General features: G+C 45.6%; 1 protein-coding gene across 1 annotated transcript in view; it reads right to left on the bottom strand.

Moving 5' to 3' along the window:
* CACNA1C (calcium voltage-gated channel subunit alpha1 C) overlaps window positions 1-25,167 on the bottom strand; it is a gene marked incomplete at both ends in the record, with an annotated part of 767,761 nt that overhangs the window by 6,662 nt on the left and 735,932 nt on the right. Inside the window, 11 exons of the mRNA XM_080704956.1 lie at window positions 373-501; window positions 1,863-2,098; window positions 2,528-2,813; window positions 3,449-3,801; window positions 5,111-5,245; window positions 5,736-5,863; window positions 8,069-8,170; window positions 12,987-13,089; window positions 15,171-15,267; window positions 15,923-16,050; window positions 16,873-17,038. Of these exons, the coding sequence (XP_080561082.1) occupies window positions 373-501; window positions 1,863-2,098; window positions 2,528-2,813; window positions 3,449-3,801; window positions 5,111-5,245; window positions 5,736-5,863; window positions 8,069-8,170; window positions 12,987-13,089; window positions 15,171-15,267; window positions 15,923-16,050; window positions 16,873-17,038 (1,863 nt within the window). The remainder of the gene's footprint in view (window positions 1-372; window positions 502-1,862; window positions 2,099-2,527; window positions 2,814-3,448; window positions 3,802-5,110; window positions 5,246-5,735; window positions 5,864-8,068; window positions 8,171-12,986; window positions 13,090-15,170; window positions 15,268-15,922; window positions 16,051-16,872; window positions 17,039-25,167) is intronic.

The raw sequence follows: 25,167 nt of genomic DNA, 5'->3' as shown, positions 1-25,167 counted from the left end.
CTGCTGCAAACATTCCAGGACAAACCTTCCAGCCCTCGATTTGCCAACAGTGCCCTCTTCTGGGCAGCTTTGTTATAAATAGTTTTGTGAAATGTTTGTTTCAGCATCATTATCTGTAGGAGTGAGTCTCACTAGAAAATACACTCATGCCTCCTGGTGGTTAATAAGTTTTCCTGGAAGCATTTTGGTGAGGACAAGCCAAGCAGGAAAGGGGACCTGGCTATATGTGGTAGGGCTTCCTGTCCCTCTGATGGAGTGCAGATGTCTGACTGCCATCCCTTCTCCAGAGTCATGCCCTGAGGTGTTCTGTGACTTGCCCCCAGGCACAGCCCCTCCCCTCCCCCAGAGCTGGTGGTGGGCAGCGGAGCTCACCTCTCTGTGGAGCGCAGGCTGGACTGCCTGCAGTGCTCTGGGTCTCCACTCAACTTCACATCATAGGTCTCCTCCCGAGGTGGCTCCTCCTGACACACCGCGGCTATCTGGCTCTCCCGGGAGGGACACCTACAGGGTCCAGGATGGAGAAGAGCATCAGGAGCTGCCACCCCTCCCCTGCCCTCAGCAAGTGAGCTGTCACCCACGACACAGGCACGACGCACAGCCCCGTGGCCTCTGCTTCCTGTGTTCACAGATGAAGCCTTGGAGCCCTGGAGGCATTAAGGTCAGTGTTAGGGTCCTATGTGGGAGAAGGCCCCTGGGTTCAGATCCAAGGCTGTCTGAGTTCTGACCCCAGTTTGCTTATCCTCTCTCACAAGATCTCAGCCCACCCTGTGCCTCACTTTCCTCTTCTATGCAGTTGAGATGGCATATACCCTTCCTGGCTCAGATGCTTGCTGTGGGTGACATAGGAAGTAGGCCCTGGGTGGTAGACAGCCGGGCCTTTAGATGCTTGTGTGACAGAGCCGAGAAGTTCCTGGTCTTATATTTTTATGTGTCTGATTCTGATGCTGGCTTCCTGGCATAAAGGCATGGAGAAGAAAACACATATAGGGCTGTGTTCTTCTGAGCAGAGGAGTGAGCCTGAGCTCCTACTGAGCCTGAGTCCCTGCTGAGCCTGAAGCCCTGCTGAGCCTGAGTCCCTGCTGAGCCTGAAGCCCTACTCAGGCTGAGTTCCTTCAGAGCCCGAGTCCCTGCTGAGCCTGAGTCCCTGCTGAGCCTGAAGCCCTGCTGAGCCCGAGTCCCTGCTGAGCCTGAAGCCCTGTTGAGCCCGAGTCCCTGCTGAGCCTGAAGCCCTATTGAGCCTGAGTCCCTGCTGAGCCTGAAGCCCTGCTGAGCCTGAGTCCCTGCTGAGCCTGAAGCCCTGCTGAGCCTGAGTCCCTGCTGAGCCCGAAGCCCTGTTGAGCCTGAGTCCCTGCTGAGCCTGAAGCCCTGTTGAGCCTGAGTCCCTGCTGAGCCTGAAGCCCTGCTGAGCCTGAGTCCCTGCTGAGCCTGAAGCCCTACTTAGGCTGAGTTCCTTCAGAGCCTGAGTCCCTGCTGATCCCGAGTCCCTGCTGAGCCTGAAGCCCTACTCAGGCTGAGTCCCTTCAGAGCCTGAGTCCCTGCTGATCCCGAGTCCCTGCTGAGCTTGGGTTGCTCCAGAGCTCCAGACTTCCACCTGGATGCGCCTGCAGGCTTCCCTCTGGGACACGGTTGTCTGCTCTTCGGTCATTTCTTCTTTAACTCTGGGCTCAGTGTTCTTCCTTCTCCTGTCTGCGCTTAGTCAGGGCCCACTCTATCCTTAGACCCATGAGGGTGTCTGGGGAAGAGCCCAGTCTATCGTTTTGCACCTGAGCGATGGGTTGGAGCCCTTGTGGTGACCCTGGGTGCATGAGCAGCATGGGCAGGGCTGAGCAGTGGGGACATCTACAGAGGGAAAGATGAGGCACCAGAGGCTCCCCACGGAGCAGGAGGGATGGCACGACGGGATGTGCTGGAGGAGGAGAACGGCAGCAGGCAGAGGACACCGCTTCCTGGGGCCTGTGTGTGCAGGACATGCTGGCCTCTCCTCCGCGGGCACAGTGGCAGCCCCGGAATCGCTGCCCCGGGCCTGGAGCTGCCACAAGGATGCGGACCTGAGCTGGATGTTGGCAGTGTCCTCTTGGCCTGGTAGAGGCCTAGCACCCTGCAGTTTTCATCAACTGCAAGTGGAAGCAAGGGAGCCCACACTTAGTGAGTACTGACTGTGTCGGGCATTTGCTAAGCTCTTTGTGTGGTGGTATCTCATAGACAGACACATTTGTGGGGAGAAGACAATCCCCTGATGTCTGCTTCACAACTCCTCCGTAGAATCATTCTTATGTAATATAGAACCAAGTTCAATATGGACGGGGACACCAAGAAAGGCACAGGCAAGCTGTGTCCACCTGAGTCTCCTACACCAGGCCCTCCCTCAGGCAGCCAAGTCCACAGCTGAGCAGGAGCCCTGCGTTCCAGGGCCAGCACTTGCATCCTGAGTCCAAGGACTCGCAGGCACTGCTCTTGGGCAGTCAAAGCAGCCAGTCTTCCAGAGACTACAGTAGATGGTGGGTGGCCACGGTGACTTGCCTGTTACCAGATGCTGTGTGGCCACATTAACACAGTGCTGTGAAGGGAGGGGCAAGTGTGTTGGCTCCTGGACAGAGGCAGCTTTAGAACCTTTAAAGCCCAGGTGGTTGGAAAGAAACCTGCACCTCTCCATTACATTCTGAGCTGAAGAATAGGAAAATGGGCAATCTGCCCAGGAATCCAGCCTGCCGGGGATGCGAGCAGCTGCTGGGGCAGGGGTCCTACTCTGGAAGAGCAGGTATGGCTGGACACAGAGCAGTGTCCTTGCCTGCTCTGGCATTGGGAGCCTGGAGCTGCAGACATGGGCAAGGAGGAGCTGCAAGACCCATGAGGCACTTCTGAGGCCCAGAGTGAGGGGCAGCACCTCCCGCCAGCTACCACAGCAGTGGATCCTATAGTGGGGCGCAGGTGTGGGATGAGGGAGACACACTCAGGACCCCAGGAATGACCCTGCCCTGGGATGGGCCAAACCAAGGCTACAGAGGAGGCCAGTGTGTACCCAAACGCCCTACCCAGAGGGTGGCGAGGGGGCTATAAAGAAATATGGCCACACAGGCCAGGTTTGGGCAGAGGCTTGGGAAAGGGCAAAGGGGATGATTTCTGCGGTGTCACCCCAATTCACACCTCAGGGGGCAAGAGCCCAGTGAGCATCCAGGAAAGATGAGAGGGGCTCTGTGAGTAGCGTGGCCCCTCAGACGCCATGGACCCATGCCATGATGCTGGCTCATCCTGAATGCAGCTGCCATGTTGGATGAAGGGCTGGGCTTGGGGGATGGCCTGGCGCCCCCCTCTCTTGCTGGGGTCTAGGGCAGCAGCCTTCATTGAGGCTTGAGGGGTGGGTGGTGGCCTCAGGGCCAAACTCTCCTCTGTCTGGTGTTCTTGGCTGGGGCAAGACCCCGTCGTGGCCTGTGCCCACCCTCCTGCTTACCTCTCGGAGCTGAACTTGCACGTGGCCTCCTGGACTCGGACAGCGGGGGACACCAGCGGCGCATGGCCTTCCACGGTGCTCACCGTGCTGGGGTAGCCGGAGGGGCGGGGGATGCGGCCCAGGGCCGTGTTGTTGGCATTGTTAATGTTGGCGTTGGAACCAGTGGATGAGTAGCTGCTAGGGGTAAAAGTGGAGTCCACCAGCTTCTCGTGGGAGGGCGACTCCGTGTCGCCATGGGTGTCACCCGCCTTGTTGATGTGCAGCGGGCGCTGGGTGGTGAAGGTCTGTGGGAAGGCAGTCCGGCTGTCACTCTGGTAGTAGGTGACGTGGTTGCCAAACAGGCCACCTGCCCTCTGTAGGCAAGATGGAGAGGTGAGTAGCCCTGATTGCTTCTCTGCAGGGGAAGCCTCGGGGAGCCGAGCAGAAGCACTGGCCACAGAAACTTGCCTGCCCTCCAGGGCACAGCCACACTGGCAGCACAGGCAGAGGGGTGGACCCCGACATCCAGAGTCCATGGCTCCCCTTTGAAAGAACATGAGGATACCAAGGGACAGGAATTCCCTGCCTGTGGGGACAGGGCAGGCTGCCCAGTGGAGCCGTGGGTGGAGTTCCCAGGACAAGTCTAGGCTGGGGTCCTCCACGGCAACCAGAAGCTTGGGGGACAGAGTGCACTAGGAGGCCTGATAGGTGGCGAAAGGGACCCGAAGATTCTAACTAAAATATTAAAAGTGGAACTATGACTGGTTCACAGAGCTAGAAACTGTACTGGCTAAAGGGTTTTAAAAGTAAGGATGAAGAATTTACTGTATGATTAATTCCATGACCTCCTTTCCCCTTGGGGTCTTTGAGATTTTAAACTAGGAGCCAGTGCTTCCCCCACATTCTTTGTTGGGCGAGTGGACAAGTAGCTAAGGACAAGGCTGGTTTGATCCTTGCCTCAGACATCCCTGGGCTTTGCTGGCCAGCCTTTGGTTTCTGGGGCCTCCTTGGGGTGGTGTTACCTTGGTGCCACATCCCTGAGGCCATGCAGCGAGGCACATCTCACACGATGGCCACGCGAGGACAGTGTGGGCACCGAGGAGGGAGTTCCGGCTTTTTGGCCCAGTCGGCTTTAGGTTTCATAATTGCCACAGCAGATCAGCCTGGATCTCCAGGAGAGCAGAGGGAGGCCTGAGGGCACCTCGGTGGCCTAGATGACACTTGCCTGTCTTCCCAGGGCAGCCACCACCTATTCCAGCCTCTGCTGCCATGCAGGCATACATGTCCAATATGGCCAGATCACCCAACGTTTTTCAGGAAAAGACAGAAGTCTAGATTTTTGCTTGAATGTGCCAGATACTCAAATATCATTGTTTTGGCAAACAAAGTGGGTCTGTGGATTGGATGTGACCTAGGGTCTGCAGCTCCTATCATAAGTTTCCCCCAGAAAATGTTTCCTTTAGGAACGCAGCTTCTTCCCCCCTCTGAGAACCAGTGACACTGGGAGCTGCCATGTCCTGGGAGAACTGATGTGACATATGGCTCAGAGAGGAGCAGCAGAGCCAGGAGTGGCCATGCAAGTCAGGCCTTTCCCCCTGGGTTTTCCTTACTCAATACCAGACTACCTCTCTTTTGCTTCCAACTGAACTTGGTAAAGAGGAGCACGACTGTCAGGACACCTACCCTGAAGATGTCATCCTCAGAGGCAGCAGACACAGCCTCCTTCATGGCCTTGTCCAGCTCTTCCTCGGCGGTCAGATCTCCAGAGATGGCCCTTCGGATCTCAGGCCCGATGTCATGCAGTGTGCGCAAGCCAGCCTGGAACCCAGAGGGACGTGTGAGGACCCTGGTCCTTTTCTACCAACGTCTGTAGGCGCCATTACCCTGGCACTCCCCCACAGGGCTCCTGACCCTCTGCTTCTCCACCAGGCTGGTGGGCTTTGGAACCAGGGGATGGCTGTGCTGGGACCCCTCCATGGCATCCTAGGGTGGAAGAACCCATTTGTCTATCCAGAAGGAATGAAAGCACACGTGGAGGACTGCCAGAAATGTCACCAAACCTCAGCAGAGTGCATGCGAGCTCTGGGGGTGCTGGGGAAACTGTAGGACTGTGGAGGGTATGTGAGGAAGACAGGTGGGAGGGAAAGGGGCACATCTTCCCCTTCTCACATCCGCCTTCAGAAAGACTTGTGCTCTCGGGAAGATGCCTGTCAAGGGCACTGGGCCTCCAGCCCCATGGTGAGGGATTCTGACCCCAGCTGGGGCCTAACCAAGGACCGCCCAGTGGGTCCCCCTCCCCCTCCCTCACCTGCAGGGACAGGGCGTTCCTCTGGGAGGGCTTGCCCACAAGCCCCTGCTCTTTGCGCTTCTTGAATTTCCGGAAGTACTCTTGGATCAGGAATGTCGCATAAAACTTGCCAACTGTGACCTCATCATCTGAGACATACAGAAAGATGAGAGAGAATTGGGGAGAAACAGGAAATTTAGTTGGACTTCATTTTTATCAGCATGCAGAACTTGTTTAATTTTTAAACTTAATGTTTTGGCTCGAAAGGAGAAAATATATTTTTAAAAAAAGGAATAAGGTAAAGTCTCTCCCACCATGTTTCCTATCTGTTATACTCAGTTTCTTGAGTATTTTTTTAGATTCTTTATGTGAAAAAGTAAATATTTTCCTACCCCTCCCCCTTTTTTGCTTTTGCCTTTGTTTTTGAATAAAGGGTCTCACTATGTTGCCCAAGCTGTCTTTGAACTCCTGAATTTGAAAGATCCTCCTGCCTTAGCCTCCTGAGTAGCTGGGACTACAGGTGCACACCACCATACCATTATACCCATTGCTTTAAAAATATATGTATATACATAAATATTAATATAAATATATAAATATTATCAAGTTCATTTCCTACCCTGCTCTTTCTCCCTCCTGGACTGACATAGCTAACTCTTATTTGATCCACTATCATCAAATGGCCAGTCTCCCAAGTACAAACAGTTCAGCTTCAAGACTGGAGGGAGGGGTTGGCTGAAGCAACACCTCTCGCCCTTTGAAGGCAGACTGGATTATTATGTCGTGTGTATCTGCTGGGATGGGCACCCGAAATCACTTATGATAAAAATCTGTCTCTGTCTTGAACATGAGCCAGGTGGCAGTGAAGTTGTAAGCCACCAAGGGGAAAGTTTCGTGCCCAGCCAGTCACCCCTTCACTCGGTCTCCTGTCACCCCTTCACTCGGTCTCCTGTCCTTTGTGAAGGGGACTGCTGGCTGGGTAGGTCACGGGCTCGTGACTGGGTTAGGTTCTGCTCTTAGCTGTCCTTTGAGGACAGACAACTCTGCAGCAGGGATGGCCTCCATCCGGCAGGACCTCATCTCCACACAGGAGGGGGACCCTGACAACCTGCCTGTGGAGGTCAGGAGTGAGCATGGGGTCTGAGGCTTGGCAGACTTGGGTCAGCTACTGAGGCTGTTCTGCACTCCCCAGGAGACCTTAGTCAGCTACTTAGCCTCCAAGGACATCAGTTCCCCAAGAAAACGTTATAGAGATGTTATAAGCATTAAATAAAATAACATGTAAAACATCAGGGGACAAGTGGCCTATTTTGGTGATTCTTAGCTCCACTCTTGCTTCTCTTTGCTAAATGGTTCTCAGTATGGGGCATCACCTTTTAAGGAAGCTTTGGGAGTGTATGGGATGCTTTTGAGTCGTCAGAGTGGCAGTTAAAACAAATCGTAGGTACTTATATAATATTCTTATTAGCCTTCACTTCCAAATGAAAAATACAAAGCGTCAACAATATTCAACATCATCTTACCTCCTTTGAATACAAACCCGTTCATTCCTTCTAAGCAGGTTCATGTGAGCATTTCATCGTTAATTATAACTTTTTCTGGTACTTTTTCTCTTTGAAGATTGAACTCAGGTGTTCTACTTCTGAGCTACACCTCCAGTCCTATTTTATTTTTTATTTTGAAACAGGCTTAGTTACCATGGGCTAGCATCAAACCTGTGATCCTTCTGTCTTAGCCTCTCAAGAGTTGTGCCTAGACATTTAAATATTGAAAACATTTGTTTTTAATGTATTTTATATTGGAGTTAAAGCATTATATGACTGTTTTGGAAATTAAACTTGTAGAAAGTTTCTATTATCTAAGATTTTCTTGTAGGATCAGAGTATGTGCAAATGAACTGTCATAAAGAAGGGGATTCTAGCTCTGTGGAGATCAGGAATACTGCTCTGGGAAGAACAAAAAGAATTTTAAAGAGGGGAGGGATCTCTGAGGATTTTATTCCAGAGATCTAGAGTAATCCTTGAGCCATCAGCCCAGTGGCTCATGGGAAGAGTTCTGCCAAACCACACATCAAAGGGCTTGTCTATCCCTATATGTGGAAAATGATTGCAGTAGGCTTCTTGCCTGACAGTGTGTCTCTTGAGTTTGTGTAGGACATTGTGCTCTATTCCCTTCTAACCAACAGGGCTTTGAGGCTCACAAGAAGGGTCCAGAGAAAGCAGGCTCCAGCAGGCCTAGTGGAGTAAAGTTTCAGGGGCTATCTACAAACTCTCCACATAGGGGGAGGAGAAAGAAGGCAGAGAAATCTCGTGGGCCGAGCAATGGCCGGGATGTGGGGACCCAGGGACACTTACCGCCCGCGGGGGGCACCACCTGGTCCAGTAGCTTCATGCTAGTCCGCTTCCAGATCTTCTTGATGATGGCCCGCAACTCCTCATTGGCTTGTTCCAGGTTCCCTGAGATAAGAGAGATGCCAGGCTGAAAATGACCACCAGCCCCTCGGAGGGCCCTCCCATGGAGCGGGTCCTTCTGAACAGGAGGGGAGCCACTCCTTCAGCCCCAACTCTCGTCACCCTGCCAGGAGAACAGTGAGCATGCACCCTGTGGGCGGCATTTCTCCTGGACTCCCTGAGCTGCTGTAGGCAACACAGATGATGGGAAGGAGGAATATACCCTCCCCAAATGCGGGGGCACATCTGCTTCAGTAGAAGCTGTGCCCCCGAATCTCCTTCAGGCAAGGAAGTGGTGAAACCTAACAGAGGCAGCAGAAATCAGAAGACTCTGGGTTCGGTAGTATTGCATTCTCTTTGGGTTTACTTTCTCCCCTGGTAAGACAGACTTAATTAGATGCTTGTTCCATGAAGCCTCTGGGACATTGGTCTTACACTGCTGAAAAAGAGAAACTGAGACTTGTAGTTGAAAGGGAGGATGTGCTAGACAGAATTCTAGGGTGCTCCCGGAGAAACCCACCCAACCCCACCAGAATACCCTATATAATCCCCAGACGGAGGCTATGACAGATTTTACTCCTATCAGTAGGATATCATATGGCACCTACAACCTTTAGACAGGGAGATGGTGTTGGTGGGTGTGACCTAAAGTCCAGAGTTCTCACTAGCTGGGAGGAGAAAGAAGATGGAAGAGATGGGCCCTTGGCTGGTTAAAAGGAAGCAAATCCTTCTACAGAGGACTAAACCCAGAGAGGCAATTTCTAGAAGATGGTTTCAAGAGAGTGAGGACTGCAGACCCACAGTGGAGGACATGAATTCTGCCCACAGCTTGCATGACCTTGGAAACGGTATCATCCCCAGGGCCTCCAGAAGGGAAAGTAGCCTGGCCAATATCCTGATTATATTTTTGTGAGACTCTGAGCGGAGACTCTAGTTACTCTATGGCTAGACTTCTGACTTGGAGAACTGTGGGATAATAACTGTGTTAAGTTAAAGAGTTTGTGTTAATTCATTACACAGTGATAAGAACACACCAGTGATGGTCACTGTACCAGTATTGGGAATGGCCTAGGAAGATTTGAGAAAGCTCTGATTATTAATATATATATTTCAAAAATTGGGTGAGGGGCAGATCTGTGAAAGGACTTGGTTTTGCCAAGAAGTAGGCAACTATTCTAATGTAAATTAACCTAGCTAAAGGTACTAGGACTTCCTCATTCTAAAGACAGGTTTACATAATAATTATATAATCTAGCTAGGATGGGAGAAGGCGATCGACCTTTGGGAAAGGAGAAACCTGGGCACAAACTAAGAGTTTGGCGGGAAAAGTAAAAGGAGGAACTTTACAGGGACTTTTACCACGCCAGAATTACAAGAAACAAGATGGAGGATGTCATGTGTATAGAAAGTCTGTTCCGTGTTTTGTATTTCAGTGAATTCGTTTGAACCCCCACCCCTCCAATGCCACTCCTGAATGGCATGGGGCTGTAACTGTCTTCTGTATTTCTATCTTCTTAATAAACTCTTCATAAAAATAATAAAATCTTCAGCAAGAGTCTGGGCTATTGCATATCTAGCCTTAGCTCAGGACAAGAACCCACAGTTTTTGTGTTTGAAAGAATTGTTTCCAGGGGTCTTACAAAGGTCCCCAGGGACTGTTCCCCTAAACGGTAATGGTCACCCCCAAATGGTACCATTCATCTTTCACCACAACAATCGTCTAAGTCTTTTAAAATATTTTCCTTCTGTGTTATAAGAGGAATAATTGTTTGGCCTGTACTGGCCTGGGGACAAGACCTCTGGTTCCTTGAAGTTGTGTGAATTTCTCTCTACTTAACACTCACAAAAGCCTGAAGGCAAGGACCATTTTAAGTATTATCTTCAAAAACTTAGATGTTTTCTTATATTTCTTTCCATTTGCTTTTAAAAATGTGCCTGTCCCCTCAACCTTGTGATTTTGTGTGTGTGTGCAAAAAAAAAAAAAAAAAAAAAAAAAAATTCTATCTCTGAGCTACACTCTCATCCCTTTTCATTTTTATCTTTTTAAAAAAATTTTGAATCAGGTTCTTTCTAAGTTGCTGAGGTTGGACTTGAACCTATGATCCTCCTGTCTCAACCTCTCAAGTACTGGGGTTATAAGCATGTATCACTGTGCTTGGATCAGTCTTACAATTTTAATAAGCTCATGGTGGGCCTGTTTTTGATGAAGGCTTGCCCTGAAGTGGGGCCTTCCAAGCTCTCCGGTGGCTATTCTGAATTGTTTGTGTTTCAAAAATTGTCTACTTTACTTTCCGCATGGTTGGTTTCTCCACTTTTCTCTGGAATTCCATTTCCTGCAATTTGGCTGCCCGTGATTGACAGTTTTTGATCAGTCCCTTTGCACTGGCATTTTGTTGGGACTTGATTCACATGGACAGTTTATCTTCAACACTGCTGAATTATGGCTCCTGTTCATTATTTTTTTCCTCTATGGAGCCCTGTTCTGATTTGTATCTGGAATGGCCCTCAGAAAAACCCATGTGTATGCAAGGCAGCAAGGATTAGAGGTGAAATCACTGAATCACGAGGGCTCTGATCTCATTGGTGATTTACTCCATCGATGGATTAGTAGTTGGAGTGGATTTCATGAGTAGTAACTAGACAGGTGTGGTGTGGTTAGAAGGTGGATCACTGCGGGCATCTTGAAGAGAGTATCTGCCCTGGCCATTTCCTGTCTGCTCTGCCTCCTGGCTGCCGTGAGCGGAGCAGCTCCCCTTGGCCATGCCTACCACCATGATGTTCCTCCTTGGAGCCAGCCAACCAGGGGCTGGACCTTGAGGCTGTGAGCCAAATAAACCTTTCCTCGTCTAGGCTGTTCTCATCGTTTTGGTCACAGTCATGGAAACTGTGACGGACACAACCCCAAACTTCCATCCTCAACTTCCATCAAGCTTTCAGTATCACAGCGTATTCTTTCCATTGGCCATAAGGTCTTCTCTCCTTGGAAAAGAAAGCCCTTCCCCCAAACATGAAAGAAATAATATTCATTGTACACGTATATTATTCTTTTTTAGTCAGAAATTGGCCTATTTATACCCATTTCACATTGAGTTATTCTGTCAGCCACAAATGGTATAATTTGAGCCTTTGCTTTCTTTTTTGTTTAGTAGAAAATATTGGCCTGTTTGTTAATTTAATTTAATTTAATTTAATTTAATTTATTGTGTGTGTGGCACTGGGATTGAACCCAGGGATATTCTACCTCTCAGCTATACCCTCAGTCATATTTTATTTTTTATTTTGAAGCAGCGTTTCCCTAAGTTGCTGAGGTGGCTGCAAACCTGTGATCCTCCTGTCTCAGCCTCCCAGGTACTAGGATACAGGCATGTATCGCCATGCTCAGTCTGTTTTTCTTTTTTATGGGTCTGGGGATGGAACCCAGGGGCTTTGACCTCCGAGCTACACATCTTGCCCGATTTTTTATTCTTTATTTTGAAACAGGGTCTCACTAAGTTATGGAGTATCTCACTAAGTAGCTAAGGCTGTCCATGGTCCGTGATCCTCTGGTCTCAACCTCCCAAATGCTGGGATTACAAGCGTGTGCCACCACACCTGGCTCCTGTTTTTATTTTTGAAAGATTATCTCTTTTTTTGTGGGGGGGGGAGTACTGCTGGACTGAACCTTCTTTCAGAGTTTTCTGTTATTCTGTGGAAGAATTTAACTGAAAGGAGGCACCTCTCTGGGTTATTCACTAAATCGGATTCCTAGATGTTATTACCTTTTTTAATTTTACAAATGAAGAGACAGAAGTGAGACCAAATAAGGGACTTACATACATGTTGTTAGTGAGAAAGCTGGGACACAGATGCAAATTACCCACCTCCTTGCCCAGTGCCCCTTCTGAGTCACTGAAGGGAAATGCTGGCCAGGTGAAATATAGGACGGAAAAGGAAACACCCTGCTGGTCTCATATGTGTTTTCTCCAGTTCCTGAACCAGTGAGTGTCGAGCTAATTCACCTATGAATTATCTATGCAGCTGGTTCAAAATGTAAATAAGATTCCTGGCCCCACTCTCACATTCCAGGTCAGAAGATCAGGGCTGAGTGCCAGGACTGAGCCTTGGGAACAAGCCCTAAGAGCCGATCCTGAGGCTGATGGCCTTTTGCACACACTCTAAGAATCACTGTGATAGGCTAGATGAGCCAAGGCATCTCCTTAGGTACATTTTATTCAGCCTTTCACAGAGTGGTCCAGAGATATTTAGTGATAATGACAGCAGATGATCTTAGCCAGGGCCACATCTAACCCACAGGCCACCTGTAGAACCTTGAAGGGCTCCTCTGCTGGAAGCAGCCTGGGGTGCAGGGTCTGACCGTGGCCCTCACCCATCCGTGGCATGAACACCGTGGCAGGTGCAGCCTGCACAATTGTGCGTGATGACCTCCACCAGGTCACTGCTCGTCACTGTGCCCCCTCTCAACACGGGCCCTTTTAGTTCAGAAGTGCTGTGCATTTGAGAGACCAGCCTGATGGGGCTTGGTCCTGCCTCAGGTAACAAGCGTCCCCTTCTGTATTTTGAATTACAACCCACCACTTCAGGATAACACCCAGAATAATTTTTAGGGCTTAATGGAAAGGGAAAGTTCAAAATAAATAATATAGAGGCAAGAAGGCCATTCCAGAAGCAAAGGAAACATGAGTGGGCCAGGCCACGCAGGGTTCAGAGGGGCAGTTACTGGGCTCGCTGAGCTGATGCTGCACTGGGCGGAAGGCTGAGCTCCTCTCCGGCCGGCACACTACACACCCCAGTGGCTCTCCCAGGGGTCCATGGGCACCCTTACCTTCTGTTTTTATCCTCAGAGCTGTCCTGACCAGGGCAAACAGGGTGGCATTGAACATGACTGTCCCATCGCTGTTCAGAGGCATGTTCATGGAGACCAGACGCTGGAGGGGAGGGGAACAAGGCAGTGATTACAGCAGGCGGTTCCCAAGGACCTCCAGAGCCACCACGGCAGGACAGGAGGCACCTGGCAGCCTGTGTGGATGTGGTGGAGAGTGGCTGGGTGTGAAGTACGGGTCACTGCAACGTATTCCAAGCCTTTTCTGGGGGAGAATCTGAGATTTTTCATGAGAATTCTTACCCCTCCCCACAGAGTGGGGGAAGAGATGGGGTTTGCCCTCCGTGGACCCTCACTTCCACAAAAGATCCAACTTCCTGCCCCGCTCAGTGTAGCACAGGCCTATGGATGTGCTCTTCTCTGGCCACAAAGAACAGTTGTTTGCCAGGCCGGGCACCCATCTGCCAAAAGCTTTTGTCCAAATCCCAGAGAAAAGAAATGATCGAGGAGAGGCAATGCATTCTCTTTCTGTGAGGATAACAAACTGACCTCAACATCAGGCTGGACCAGAAGCTTGCAACTGTATTGCTTCTCCCCCTATTTCCCACCCCTAAAATGTGCTTCCAAGGTGCTGTGTCTGGCAGAGGCCACAGCACACTGGGTCATCCTAAGGAAGACAGCATGGTGCTCACTGTGTATCTACTCTGAGCACAAGACCAAGGATGCTACACAGGTAGGGGCTCTGGTTACACTTTGTGCCAAGAGGGGCTGTGCTTTTCTTGAGCAAAAGGATCTTTCTGAATCTCACGGACAGTGTGAATTGGAAGCTTAATCCCCAGGTCTCAGGCTGCGCAGGTCTGCCTGCAGGTCATGATGGGTACCTTTCAGCACCCTCTAGGCACACTTTTCCCTCAGTCTACCTTTCTTACATTTGATGTATGCATGTTACAGTCTGGATCTTAAATGTTCCCAAAGAGGTCATGTGTGAAAGGTGTGGTCCCCAGCCTGTGGCCCCACTGGGAAGCAGGTAGAGCCTGGTGGGAGGAAGCTGGGTTGCTGGTTGTTTTTGGAGGCATCAGGACTCCAGCTCCTTCCTCTCTTTCTTTGCTCCCTGGCCACCATAAGGTGAACAGTTTTCTTCTACAGTGTCTCCCACCACCACCACCATGGACTGTACCACCAGATACAGAGCAACAAGGCCACGTGGCCAGGACTAAGTGTGTGAGCCCAGATAAGCTTTTACTCTATAGAAGTCAGTTCTCAAGTACTGGGTCAAATTTGTCATAGTGGCAGAAAGCTGACTAGCAGAGTGGTCTTTTGCTCTCATATTTCCTGGACTCTCAGAGATATCTTAAAATCTTTTTTTAAAAAAATAAAGTGGATATAAAATGAGAAAAACCTAAGGAGAACAGATCATAGGTAGAAGGTTCTATATTCTCCATTTTCCCTGGGTGGAATGTCCACAGAGCTGTATCTTTCTGCCATTTGTGTTTCTTCCCCTCTTGGCTCTCTGGCCGGACATCGCCCCAGCTCTTTCTCAGCTCATTCCAAGAAAGAGCACAGCAGGGGATGATGGAGGTGGCATGAGAACCGAAATAAGAGGGCTGAGAGTGGGAGCGGCACTCCTTGGCACTGCTGGCTGCATGCTGGAGCTGTCGTGAGGCAGGAGAAGGGTCTGGGGCTCACAAATGTAGGGTGTGCTCCTCCCCAGGGTCAAGCAGGAGTTGTATTTAATAGAACGCACTTTTTATCTTACATATTTTGGGTCATAGACTCACTCAGGAATTGGATACAAATGGCAGATCTTCTTGGTGAGATTTGTGTCTTTGAGTGGTTTTGCATAAATGTTTAGAGCTTTCCAGATCCTGGAAGCCAATGCATGTCTCAAATGGCTCTCTCTGGCTCCAGGAAAATAACTCCCAAATGGTATCACCCTAGCCGAGGAAGTCTCCCGTGATACCAGGGTGGTCCTGTCTGTTGCTCCTTTATTGAGACAGGGCACCGGGTATAAAACCTTAGATCTGGGAGGTCTTTACAATATAATCTGGCTCAGGCTTGTTTGTGTAAGCACATAAAGGATTACCTTTATTCCCTTAAAGGATCTCTGGCCTGACCAAGGTCACAAGGCAAATAGGTATCTCTCCTCCCATATTTTCCTTTCTCCCACGAACCCAGGTTATCTCTTACTTTGCAGGCCACACGATGAGGACACAGCTTCCCAAAACCCAGGGGTGGCTGAATTCGCCGGAGGAGGGTCACCACATCTAAGTGTTTGATACGGCCCCTGGAGGAGGAAAAGGAGGAAGGAAAGAGCATTCAGGGCCACAGCCTCTGCCTGCTGCCCGGGCCTGAGTGCCTGGGAGGTTGGGGCCCACCCGCAGAGGGGTGCTCTCCCTAATGAGGCTCTGCTGGCCAAACGCTGTAGACTGCAGAATCCCACGGAAACCCCCCCAAACTGATATACACGCGTTACAACTTTTAGTCAACAATTTCCTGCCAGTGCTATGTCCCACGAGGAAGGGATTTTAGTAGGGCCATTATATCCTCAATACATACTTGCTCCCTTAATCAAGCAGCCATCTCATCAAAAGGCTTTTAGGGAGTGTCACTCAAAGTTGATTAATGAAGGAGGATTTCCTTGAGCCTGAAGTCAGGAATGGAGTTGAAATGTTCCTGGCCTAAACATCCTACAAGAGTAGGTACTGGATATTCTGATTCTAGGCTCCCTGTCCTTCCACTCACCTGACATGTTCTTAACTTAGTCAACGTCCTTGGCCTCCTCTTGCTGGCCTTTGGCCCTTTACCCTAGAGTCTGGGATACACCACTCATTGTTTCCAATTGATCCACCTGTTGCCCTACCTTGGACCTCTTCTACAGGTATGGTTGTTCAATCCCCTCTCTCCACTTGGGAAATCAAGATTTCCCTCTGGAAACTTACTTGGCTTCAGGGTCATACTCTGCCCAGATTCTTTTGAATTCATCCAGATGGTGAGGACCAAGGATTGACCAGTCCCGTGTCAGGTAGTCAAAATTGTCCATGATGACAGCGACAAAGAGGTTGATGATCTGCAGAGAACAGTTAATACCAGGAGGTGCTTGACAGGACTTTCTTACACACTTGCCACTCGAACCCACCTTGCCAGCCAGTGTCCAGGCATGCAGAAGCCACAGTTTCTATTGCCAGTAATATGTTAACATTTAATACACTTGTCCCAAGGCCGGGCATGGTGGCACAAGCTTGTAATCGCAGAATTTGGGAGGCGGAGACCAAAGGATTGCAGTTCGCAAACAGCCTCAACTACTTAGTGAGGCCCTTTGCAACTCAGTGAGACCCTGTTTCAAAACTAAAAAGACTAAAAAACAGGGCTGAGGGTGTAGCTTGGAGGTACAATGCCCCGGGGATTCATCCACAGTACAGCAAAATAAATAAATAAATGCAATACAATACAAATAAATAAAACACTGTCCCTAGAACTTGGGTCTCTTGGATATGAACTTGACACTGCTCCTCTGAGCATTGTTTGCAGTGATGCAGGCTGGACAGCTTCCTCTGTACCAAGCTGCAAGGCAATGCTGCCAAGGACAGAGGGTGGCTTTCTCTGTGACCTTTCCTTCATTTCTCAGCAAGGTGCCAAAACGTGAGTGCTCCTGCTGGGCTTGCACACATCCTCTTTGTCCTCCAGGACAAGGTCACCATGACAAGAGTCAAGAATGGGCAAGCAAGAGGCTGGCTGACCTTGCTCTGGCCGGGGCATCTGCTCTTCTTAGTGTGGCTGGACATTTCCACTAACTCAGTCTTTCCAAGCCAGCTCCTCTGGGGCCGCCCTGGCTCAAGCTGCTTTGAAACCACACCATTTCCTGTGGTCCTCGAGTCCCACCTCCGCTTACCAGGAAGGCACAAAGCATGTAGAAGCTGATGAAATAGAAGACGGCAAAGCTGCTGCCGCAGGGCGTCTCCCCTTCTGGGCCGGTACTGGGCTCGGACTCTGGGGCACACTTCTTGCCTGGCATGCAGGCCAGCATGATGTCCTGCCAGGCCTCCCCCGTGGCACACCTGGAGGGGAGAGGTGAGAGGCCCGGCACCCGTGTAGCCAGGGTCATGGCTGCAACTGAAGCCCTCATGTCCTTCCCCAGAAGGATTAGTGAGATGATCTGGGTATGAATGATCCCCTAAATCTTACACATTTGTTAAATATGAAAATGTTTGGCATGACTTTGAATGCTCTAAAGCTTCATGTAAGAGTGACAAACTTCAGCCTTTCTGCAAACTTGCTATTTTTATAATCTATGTGAATTTGGGGGGCACTTAGCCATTTGGATATGTTTTAGCTCTAGTTCACCTTAGCTGTTGTACAAGAGTGTATTTGATGAACACGTCTGTTATGGTTTGAAGGTAAACTGTCCCTAGGCTCTTGTGCTCAGAGGCAGCCAGGCTCAGAGGTGAGTCCCTGGGAGTGTGGCCTTTGAAGGCAGGGCATGGCTGGAGCTGGGTTCCTGGGGTGTGTGGCCTTGGGGACTATATGTCCCTTACCCTTGCCCTCTCTGTTTCCCCCATCACATGCTAAGGACCTAGAGCCCTGGCTCCTGCTTGACAGCTGATGTAAATGGAACACATATATTGATTGAAATCTTCAGATCTATAAGCAAATAAATCTTCCTTTCTCTAAGTTCTATATGTCAAGTTTATTTTGGGTCACTGCAGTAAGAATGCTGATTGAAATAATACCATTAATAAGATCACTCTCTTGCCGGGCATGGTGGCGCACGCTTGTAATCCCGCGCTTGGGAGGCTGAGACAGGAGGATCACACAGGTTCAAAGCCAGCCTCAGCTACTTAGTGAGGCTCTCAGCAACTTAGTGAAACCCTGTTTCCAAATAAAATAGAAAATAGGTCTGGGAGTATAGCCCGGAGGTAGGAAGCCTCTGGGTTCCACCCCCAGTACCACACACACACACACACACACACACACACACACACACACCAAAAAAAAAAAGATCACTCTCCTGTAAGGAAAATTTAGGTCTTTTAATTTTCTTCTATTATAATCATTACTGCAGTTAGTAAACATGAATGCCCATGTTTGGGTGTTTGCCTAGAAGTGGGATTCCCAGGTGAAGACACACGTGCCCATTTTCACCAGGAGTTCTTGCTCTCCACGTGCTTGTCTAATTCAGACTTCTCTCCTCAGTATTTGAGGAATGTCACTCGTTACTCCACAGATTCACTAACTCTTTCATTAGTGATTTTTAAAGAATGTTGCTCCTATGATGGGTGTGAAATGATATTTCATTGCTCTTATAATTTGGTTTTAAAATGACAAAGTAGGTTGAACATTTTAATTTCATTTCTACTGAATTGCATGTTCAGAGTTTTGTTTGTTTGGTCCCTGGGTTTTTGGGTTCTTATTCACTTGTAAGGTCCTTTATAAATTTTTTAAATGAATCTTTTGTTATGTGCATTACAAATATCTTCTTCTAGTGTGCCACCTTTCTATATTATGGTATATTTGATAAATCTAAGTTTATCAAATATACCATAGATATATCAAAGTTTTTAATTTTAACGTGGTCAAAACAAACCTTTTCTTCCTTTAAAGTTGCTTTTATCAGGTATTTTGTCACAGTGACAGAAACCTTCTCACAACATACTGGTAGATGTCATCTTTCTTAGAGAGACTGCAAAGTTTGTAGATCCTTCTAGCTCCTTTTGGGCCCCAGGTGATAAGGTGCAGTAGTATCAGTCCATCTAGGAATATCCTTCTCCCCTTTTTTCACAACAACCAAATTTAGAACATTCAAGTCCAGAATGCAACCCTGAAGAGAAGTGCACTTGATTTTCTCAAGTTCTCGTTGGTCTCTAACAGGACTGCCCCTGACTTGGAGGTGAAAACTCAGTACTTCATGTTTCTCCTTTGTCATTCCTACCACTGATTCAGGCCACACAGCCCTTCTGTCCTTTATTCAGAGTGCCAGAAGCAACTTCTGTGGCCAGACACTTTTCATAAAAGGCACAATGTTTCCATTAATTGCCTACTTCAATGGGCTTCTGGCAGCCAGTGGCCAGAAAGATGTTTACCTTCATCTTTTAGTAACATCATCCAAAGACGAGACATAAAATTCTCTTATTCTAAAAATCATTTCTACATTCATAATTATTTTGCTTTTTGCATGCCTGATACTGTTGCATCTTTTAAAATTTGGATTTGATAAGAGTTTTCCATGTGTTGGTCTTTTCAAAGAATCAGCTTTAGGGTTTATTGATACACTCTATTGTCATTTTATATTTTATTACTTTATGCTTTGTTTTTATAGTAAATTTCTTCATATTTTGAGGTTGTTCTGCTACACTTTTTCCCATCTACTAGTAAAATTTAAAAAATAAAATTTAATTTCAGAATTTTTCTTTGGTATTGATTGGTTATCTAATATACACAAGATGTGGTGCACTCCTTCATTTCTAAGTAGTTGTTTTAAATGTAAGGTATTTAGCTGGGTTTGGTGGCGCACACTTGCAATCCCAGCATTTGGGAGGCTGAGACAGGAGGATCGTGGTTCGCGGACAGCCTCAGCTACTTAGTGAGACCCTCTGCAACTCAATGAGACCCTGTTTCAAAATAAAGAATAAATTTAAGGTATATAGAAGAGTGATTTAGCCAGGCACGGTGGCACACACTTGTAATGTCAATGTTTGGGAGGCTGAGAAAGCAGGATTGCTGGTTTAGGACTAGCCTTAGCAACTTACTGAGAATTACAGCAACCTAGCAAGACCCTGTTTCAAAATATAAAAAGGGCCAGGATGTCACTTAGAGGTAGAATGCCTCTGGGTTCAATCCCTAGTACAAAAAAAAAAAAAAAAAAAAAAAAAAAAAAGAGTGACAAATATTCTGGAGGACTGACTTGAGAGGGCTAGTGGATCATGGTTAAATTCTAACTATGCTATATTAACATTAGAAAGTTTTAGAATTTATTCAACTATTCTTTGTGACCTAAATCATGGCTAATTTTTTGAGTGTTTCCAGATACTTATAAATGTGTCTTTTTTTTTTTTTCCTGGCACAGTGACACAAGCCTGTCATTCCAGCTACTCTGAAGCCTGAGGAAGGAGGATCACAAATTCAAGGTCATTTTGGGAAACTCAGCAAAACCACATCTCAAAATAAAAATAAAACATAAAAAGGGCTGGAAGTATAGTTCAGTGGTAGAGTATCCCTGGGTTGAATTCACAGTACCAAGAAAAAAAGGAATATGTTTTTTATCATTTACTTAATACAAATGTACAGATTAAGTCTAATTGTTTATTTATTTATTTATTTATTTATTTATTTATTTGTGGTACTGGGCTAGAACCCATGGCTTTCTACCTCTGGGATACACTCTCAGACTTATTTTATATTTTATTTGGAAACAGGGTCTCACTAAGTTGCTGAGAGCCTTGCTCAGTAACTGAGCCTGGCTTTGAACCTGTGTGATCCTCCTGTCTCTGCCTCCCAAGTGCAGGGATTACAAGCGTGTGCCACCAGGCCCAGCCTAAGTCTGTTAATTGTATAATCAGATGTTCTTTACCCTTTCTTCTGTTTTGATCTGCCACTTTCTATGAGCTGTATTTAGTCTCCCATGGTGTGTGTTATTTTCTCCATAGTTCTAGGAGTATCTATCAAATACATTTTCAAACTATATTGCTAGGTTCATATAGTTTTTATGACTGTTACATATTCTTGGTGGATTGCATCTTTTGCCAATATGAAATATCCCTCTCTATCTCATTCTATACCTTCTACCTAGCTTCTACTTCTTCTGATATTGCTACATCTACATTATAAGCATTGGTGCCTTTTCTATCTCTTCTTTTTTATTTTCCTTAGGTCATGTTGCCTTACTGTCTCTGCTATAAAAGGGCTGCAGCTAGAATTCTCAAAGCCAACACAGTACTGAATTTTAATGAAGAAATTTAATTCATTTAATGTCTCCATAATTATTATCTTTGTTCTACTTTCTTATTTTCTTAATTTCCATGTTTTATTTTATCTAATTTTTGCTACATTTGCCCTTTATTCTTTTTGATACATTGCTAAGGTTTTCTTTGTCCATTTTCCCTCTAGTGACTTGGGACTTACACATTCCATTTCTTTTTCTCTAGTTGAACTTTCAATATTTAACATATATATTTATATGTTATATATCACCTAGTTTACCTATTGCTATATGTAACCCTAGTTACATAGAGTTATGCAGTATCCATTTATTTTCCCCCAGAGAAGAATCTTAGCACAGAGTTTCTCATTGTTCTACCACTCACTTCTACCTTGGTGAGATAATATGGGATTTGCCTCCAAAGTGCTATTAAGATTTTAGACATTTTCCCATAACAGATATTTAAGCTTGCTCTCCAACACTGCAAAAACCTTATTTAGGCTTAATATACACCTTGTAATTTGTGTGTGTGCGAGAGAGAGAGAGAGAGAGAGAGAGAGAGAGAGAGAGAGAGAGAGAGAGAGAGAGAGAGATATGCGCTGAGGATTGAACCCAAGAGCATTTTACCTTTTGAGTTACACCCTAGCCCTTTTATTTTCTATTTTGAAACAGGGTCTCATCGTTCGAGGCGGGACTTGAATTGTCTCCTGTCTTTCTCCTGTCTTGCCTCTCAAGAACTGGGATTAGAGGAATGCATACTGTGCACAGCCCAGATTTTATAATTTCTATGTTCATATAACTATAAATGTTATAATTTCTTTACTCATATAATTAGCTCATTTTATATCTTAAGTTCATTTTTCATTCTATGAAAGTGTTTATATATCCTATGTAATTGTTTCAAGGAAGGGTTATATGGTGGACTAAACGTTCTAGGTTCTTATATTTCTGGAAATGTTTTTATCTTGCTTTTCTATTTGAATGCTGATTGGACTAAATATAGGAGTTCAAATTCAGAAGTACATTTTCCTCATAATTTTGAACATATTATTTCATTAGCTTCTAGTTTGCAATTTTGTTGAAAAAAAAAGTCTAAGGTCAATTGATACTTTGGAAAGTAATTTTTCATCTTTGGCAATGTCATTCATTGAAGAAACTGTTCTTTCTCCCATGTGTATTCTTGGTGCCTTTGTTGTAAGTTGGTAGATTATAAATGTGTAGATTTATTTCTGGGGTCTATATTCTGTTCCATTAGTCAATGGTTTGTTTTTATAGAATTACCATGCTGTTTGATTACCACAGCTTTGTAATGAGATTTTGAAGGCAAGTCCTGTGATATCTCCAGCTTTGTTCTATTTTGCTCAAGATTGCTTTGGCTGTTCAAAGTTCTTTATTCTTCCATACAAATTTTAGGATTTTGTTCCTATTTCTGTGAAAAAATGATATTAGAACTTTGATAGGGATTTCACTGAATTTGTAGATTGCATTGGTAGTATCTACATCTTAAAGATAGTAAATCTTCCAACCCATGCCCATGAGATACCTTTTTCATTAATTTGAATTGTCAACTATTTCTTTCATCAATGCTTTATAGTTTTCAGAATATATATATATGTATATATATATACATATATATATATATATATATATATATATTACTTCCTTGGTTAAATTTACTTTTACTTTTACATGCTATTGTGAATGGGATTAATTTCTTAATTTCTTTTCAGAGAGTGTTCTATGCCACTGTTCTTTTTGTGCTGATTTTGTATCCTGAAACTTTACTAAATTTACTTATCAGTTTTTTTATAGACTCTTTAGGGTTATTCTATAAGACATAAGGTTATAAAACATACATTTTTATTTCTTCCTTTTCTATTTGTATACCTTTTATTGCTTTGATTTGTCCAATTGCTCTGGATAGCTCTTCCAGTAATATGCTGAAAAGAAGTTGGGAGATCGGGAATCCTTCCCTTGTTCCTGATCTTAGAAGAAATATTTTAAACTTTCACCATTGTGTATGAGGTTAGCTATGGACTTTATATATATGACTTTTATTGTGAAATATCTTGTTTCTATGCTTAATTGATTTAAAGTTGTTTTCCTTTACCATGGAAGGATTCTGAATTTTGTCAAATGCTTTTCTGTATCCATTGAGACAATCATTTAGTTTTTATCCCTTGTTTGGTTAATGTGCAGCATTACATTTATCAATTTGCATATATTGAACCATCTTTGCATTCCATGTTTGAATCCTACTTGATCACAGTCAACAATGCCTTTAATGTACCACTGAATTCAGTTTGCTGGTATTTTGTTGAAAATTTTTGCATCTATGTTCATCAGGGATACTGGTTTGTAGTTTTTATTTCTTGTATTATCTTTGGGGTCAGAGTAATTCTGGCCTCAAAAAAGTAGTTGGAAGTATCTCCTCTTCTGTTTTATAGGGTTTTTCCACTTTGGAAGCTTTAAGATTTGTTCTTTACTTTTGGCATTCTAAAAAGACATCAGAATGTGTCTAGTTCCGGATGTTTTTTATCAATGTAATTTGCACTGAGGCCATTTCAATCTGAAGGGTGACACTGTTATTTGAAATTTTTTTGATTATTCATTTATCTCATTTATTCATTATTCATTTATTTGTTATTTTTTCTGGGACTTTTATGGATGCGTTGTAATCATACATCTTGATGAAGTTCAGGATGGTAGAGGCCGACATGTACACAGCACTCATTTAGCCCGCCCTCCCTTCCTGCACTTCTCTCCTTTTCATGCTCAGCATAGTGATTGACTTTGATAATTTTGCATATGTATATCATGTCCATGGAGGTGTTTCCCTCTTTTCCCCTCCCATCTCCTTCAGTTAGGTCACTTTCTTCACTCATCTAAGGTTTCTACTTTGTCTGGAGTCTCTTCTATGTCCCATTATCTTCCTGGTTTCTGCATATTAGGAAGAAAATCTGACTTTTCACATTTTGGGACTAATTTCATTAGCATAATATTCTCCAGTTCCATCCATTTTCCTGAAAAAAACATAATTTTGTTCTTCTTTATGGCTGAGTAGAATTACATTTTATACATATCCCATTGTTTTTTAATCCATAGTTTGGCAATTGTGAATGGTGCTGCTATAAACAGATATTCATGAATGACTCTGATTTGGTTTCCATTCTTTTGGGTAAATACCCAGGAGTGGTATTGCTGGATCGTATGATAGGCTCATTCCATTCTTCTGAGGATCCTCCACACTGTTTTCCAAAGTGATTGCACTAATTTGCAATTTCACCAATGTATTAGAGTTCCTACTTCTTTACATTCTCACCAGCATTTGCTGTTGTGTTTTTAATGATTGTCACTCTATTTGGAGTTAGGTGAAATCTCAAAGTAGTTTTGATTTGCATCTCTCTGATTGCTAATGATGTTGAACATTTTTTCATTTGTTTGCCATTTGTATTTCTTCTTTTGTGAAGTATCTATTTAGTTCACTTGTCCACTTTTTGATTGGGTTGTTTTTTTTTTGGTGGTAAGTTTCTTGAGTTCTCTGTATATTCTAGATATTAGTTCTTTATCAGAGAAGTAGCTGGCAAAAATCTTCTCCCATCCTGTTGGCTCTATGTTGAGGTTCTTGATGCTTCCTTTTTTCTTGCTTTATCTTTCATGTCTTAACCTTTATTAAATATTTTCTATTTGTCCTTTTGTTGTACAGTGAGAACATCCCTTGGTTGATCTGTCTGCTCATTAATCCATTCTTTGTCTGTGTCCACTCTGCTATACATCTCATCTACTCTTTAAAAACATTTCAACCATATTATTTTACTTTGCTCTTTTTTATTTTTTATTAAAATTTTTTTTTGTGGGTCTAGGGATGGAACCCAGGGGCATTCAACCTCCAAGCTAGACCCCCTTGCCCTATTTTTAATTCTTTATTTTGAAACAGGGTCTTACTAAGTTGCAGAGGGCCTCACTAAGTAGCTGAGGCTGTCCACAAACCGTGATCCTCTGTTCTCAGCCTCCCGAATGCTGGGATTACAAGCATGCGCCATCATGCCCAGCTGCTATTTATTTATTTATTTATTTATTTATTTATTTATTTATTTATTTTGGTGGTACTGGGGTTCCTGGAAGCCCTTCTACCTCTGGGCTACACTCCCAGACCTATTTTATTTTTGGAAACAGGGTCTCTTAAGCCAGTGTGGCTGGCTTCGAACCTACGTGATCCTCCTGTCTCCGCCTCCCAAGCGCGGGGATTACAAGCGTGCGCCACCACGTCTG

This window comes from Muscardinus avellanarius (assembly GCF_963383645.1).
Source record: "Muscardinus avellanarius genome assembly, chromosome: 11".
In the NCBI taxonomy this organism is placed as follows: Eukaryota; Metazoa; Chordata; class Mammalia; order Rodentia; family Gliridae; genus Muscardinus; species Muscardinus avellanarius.
Note: the sequence above shows the minus strand (reverse complement) of the source record. Positions and strands in the feature narration are given on the sequence as shown.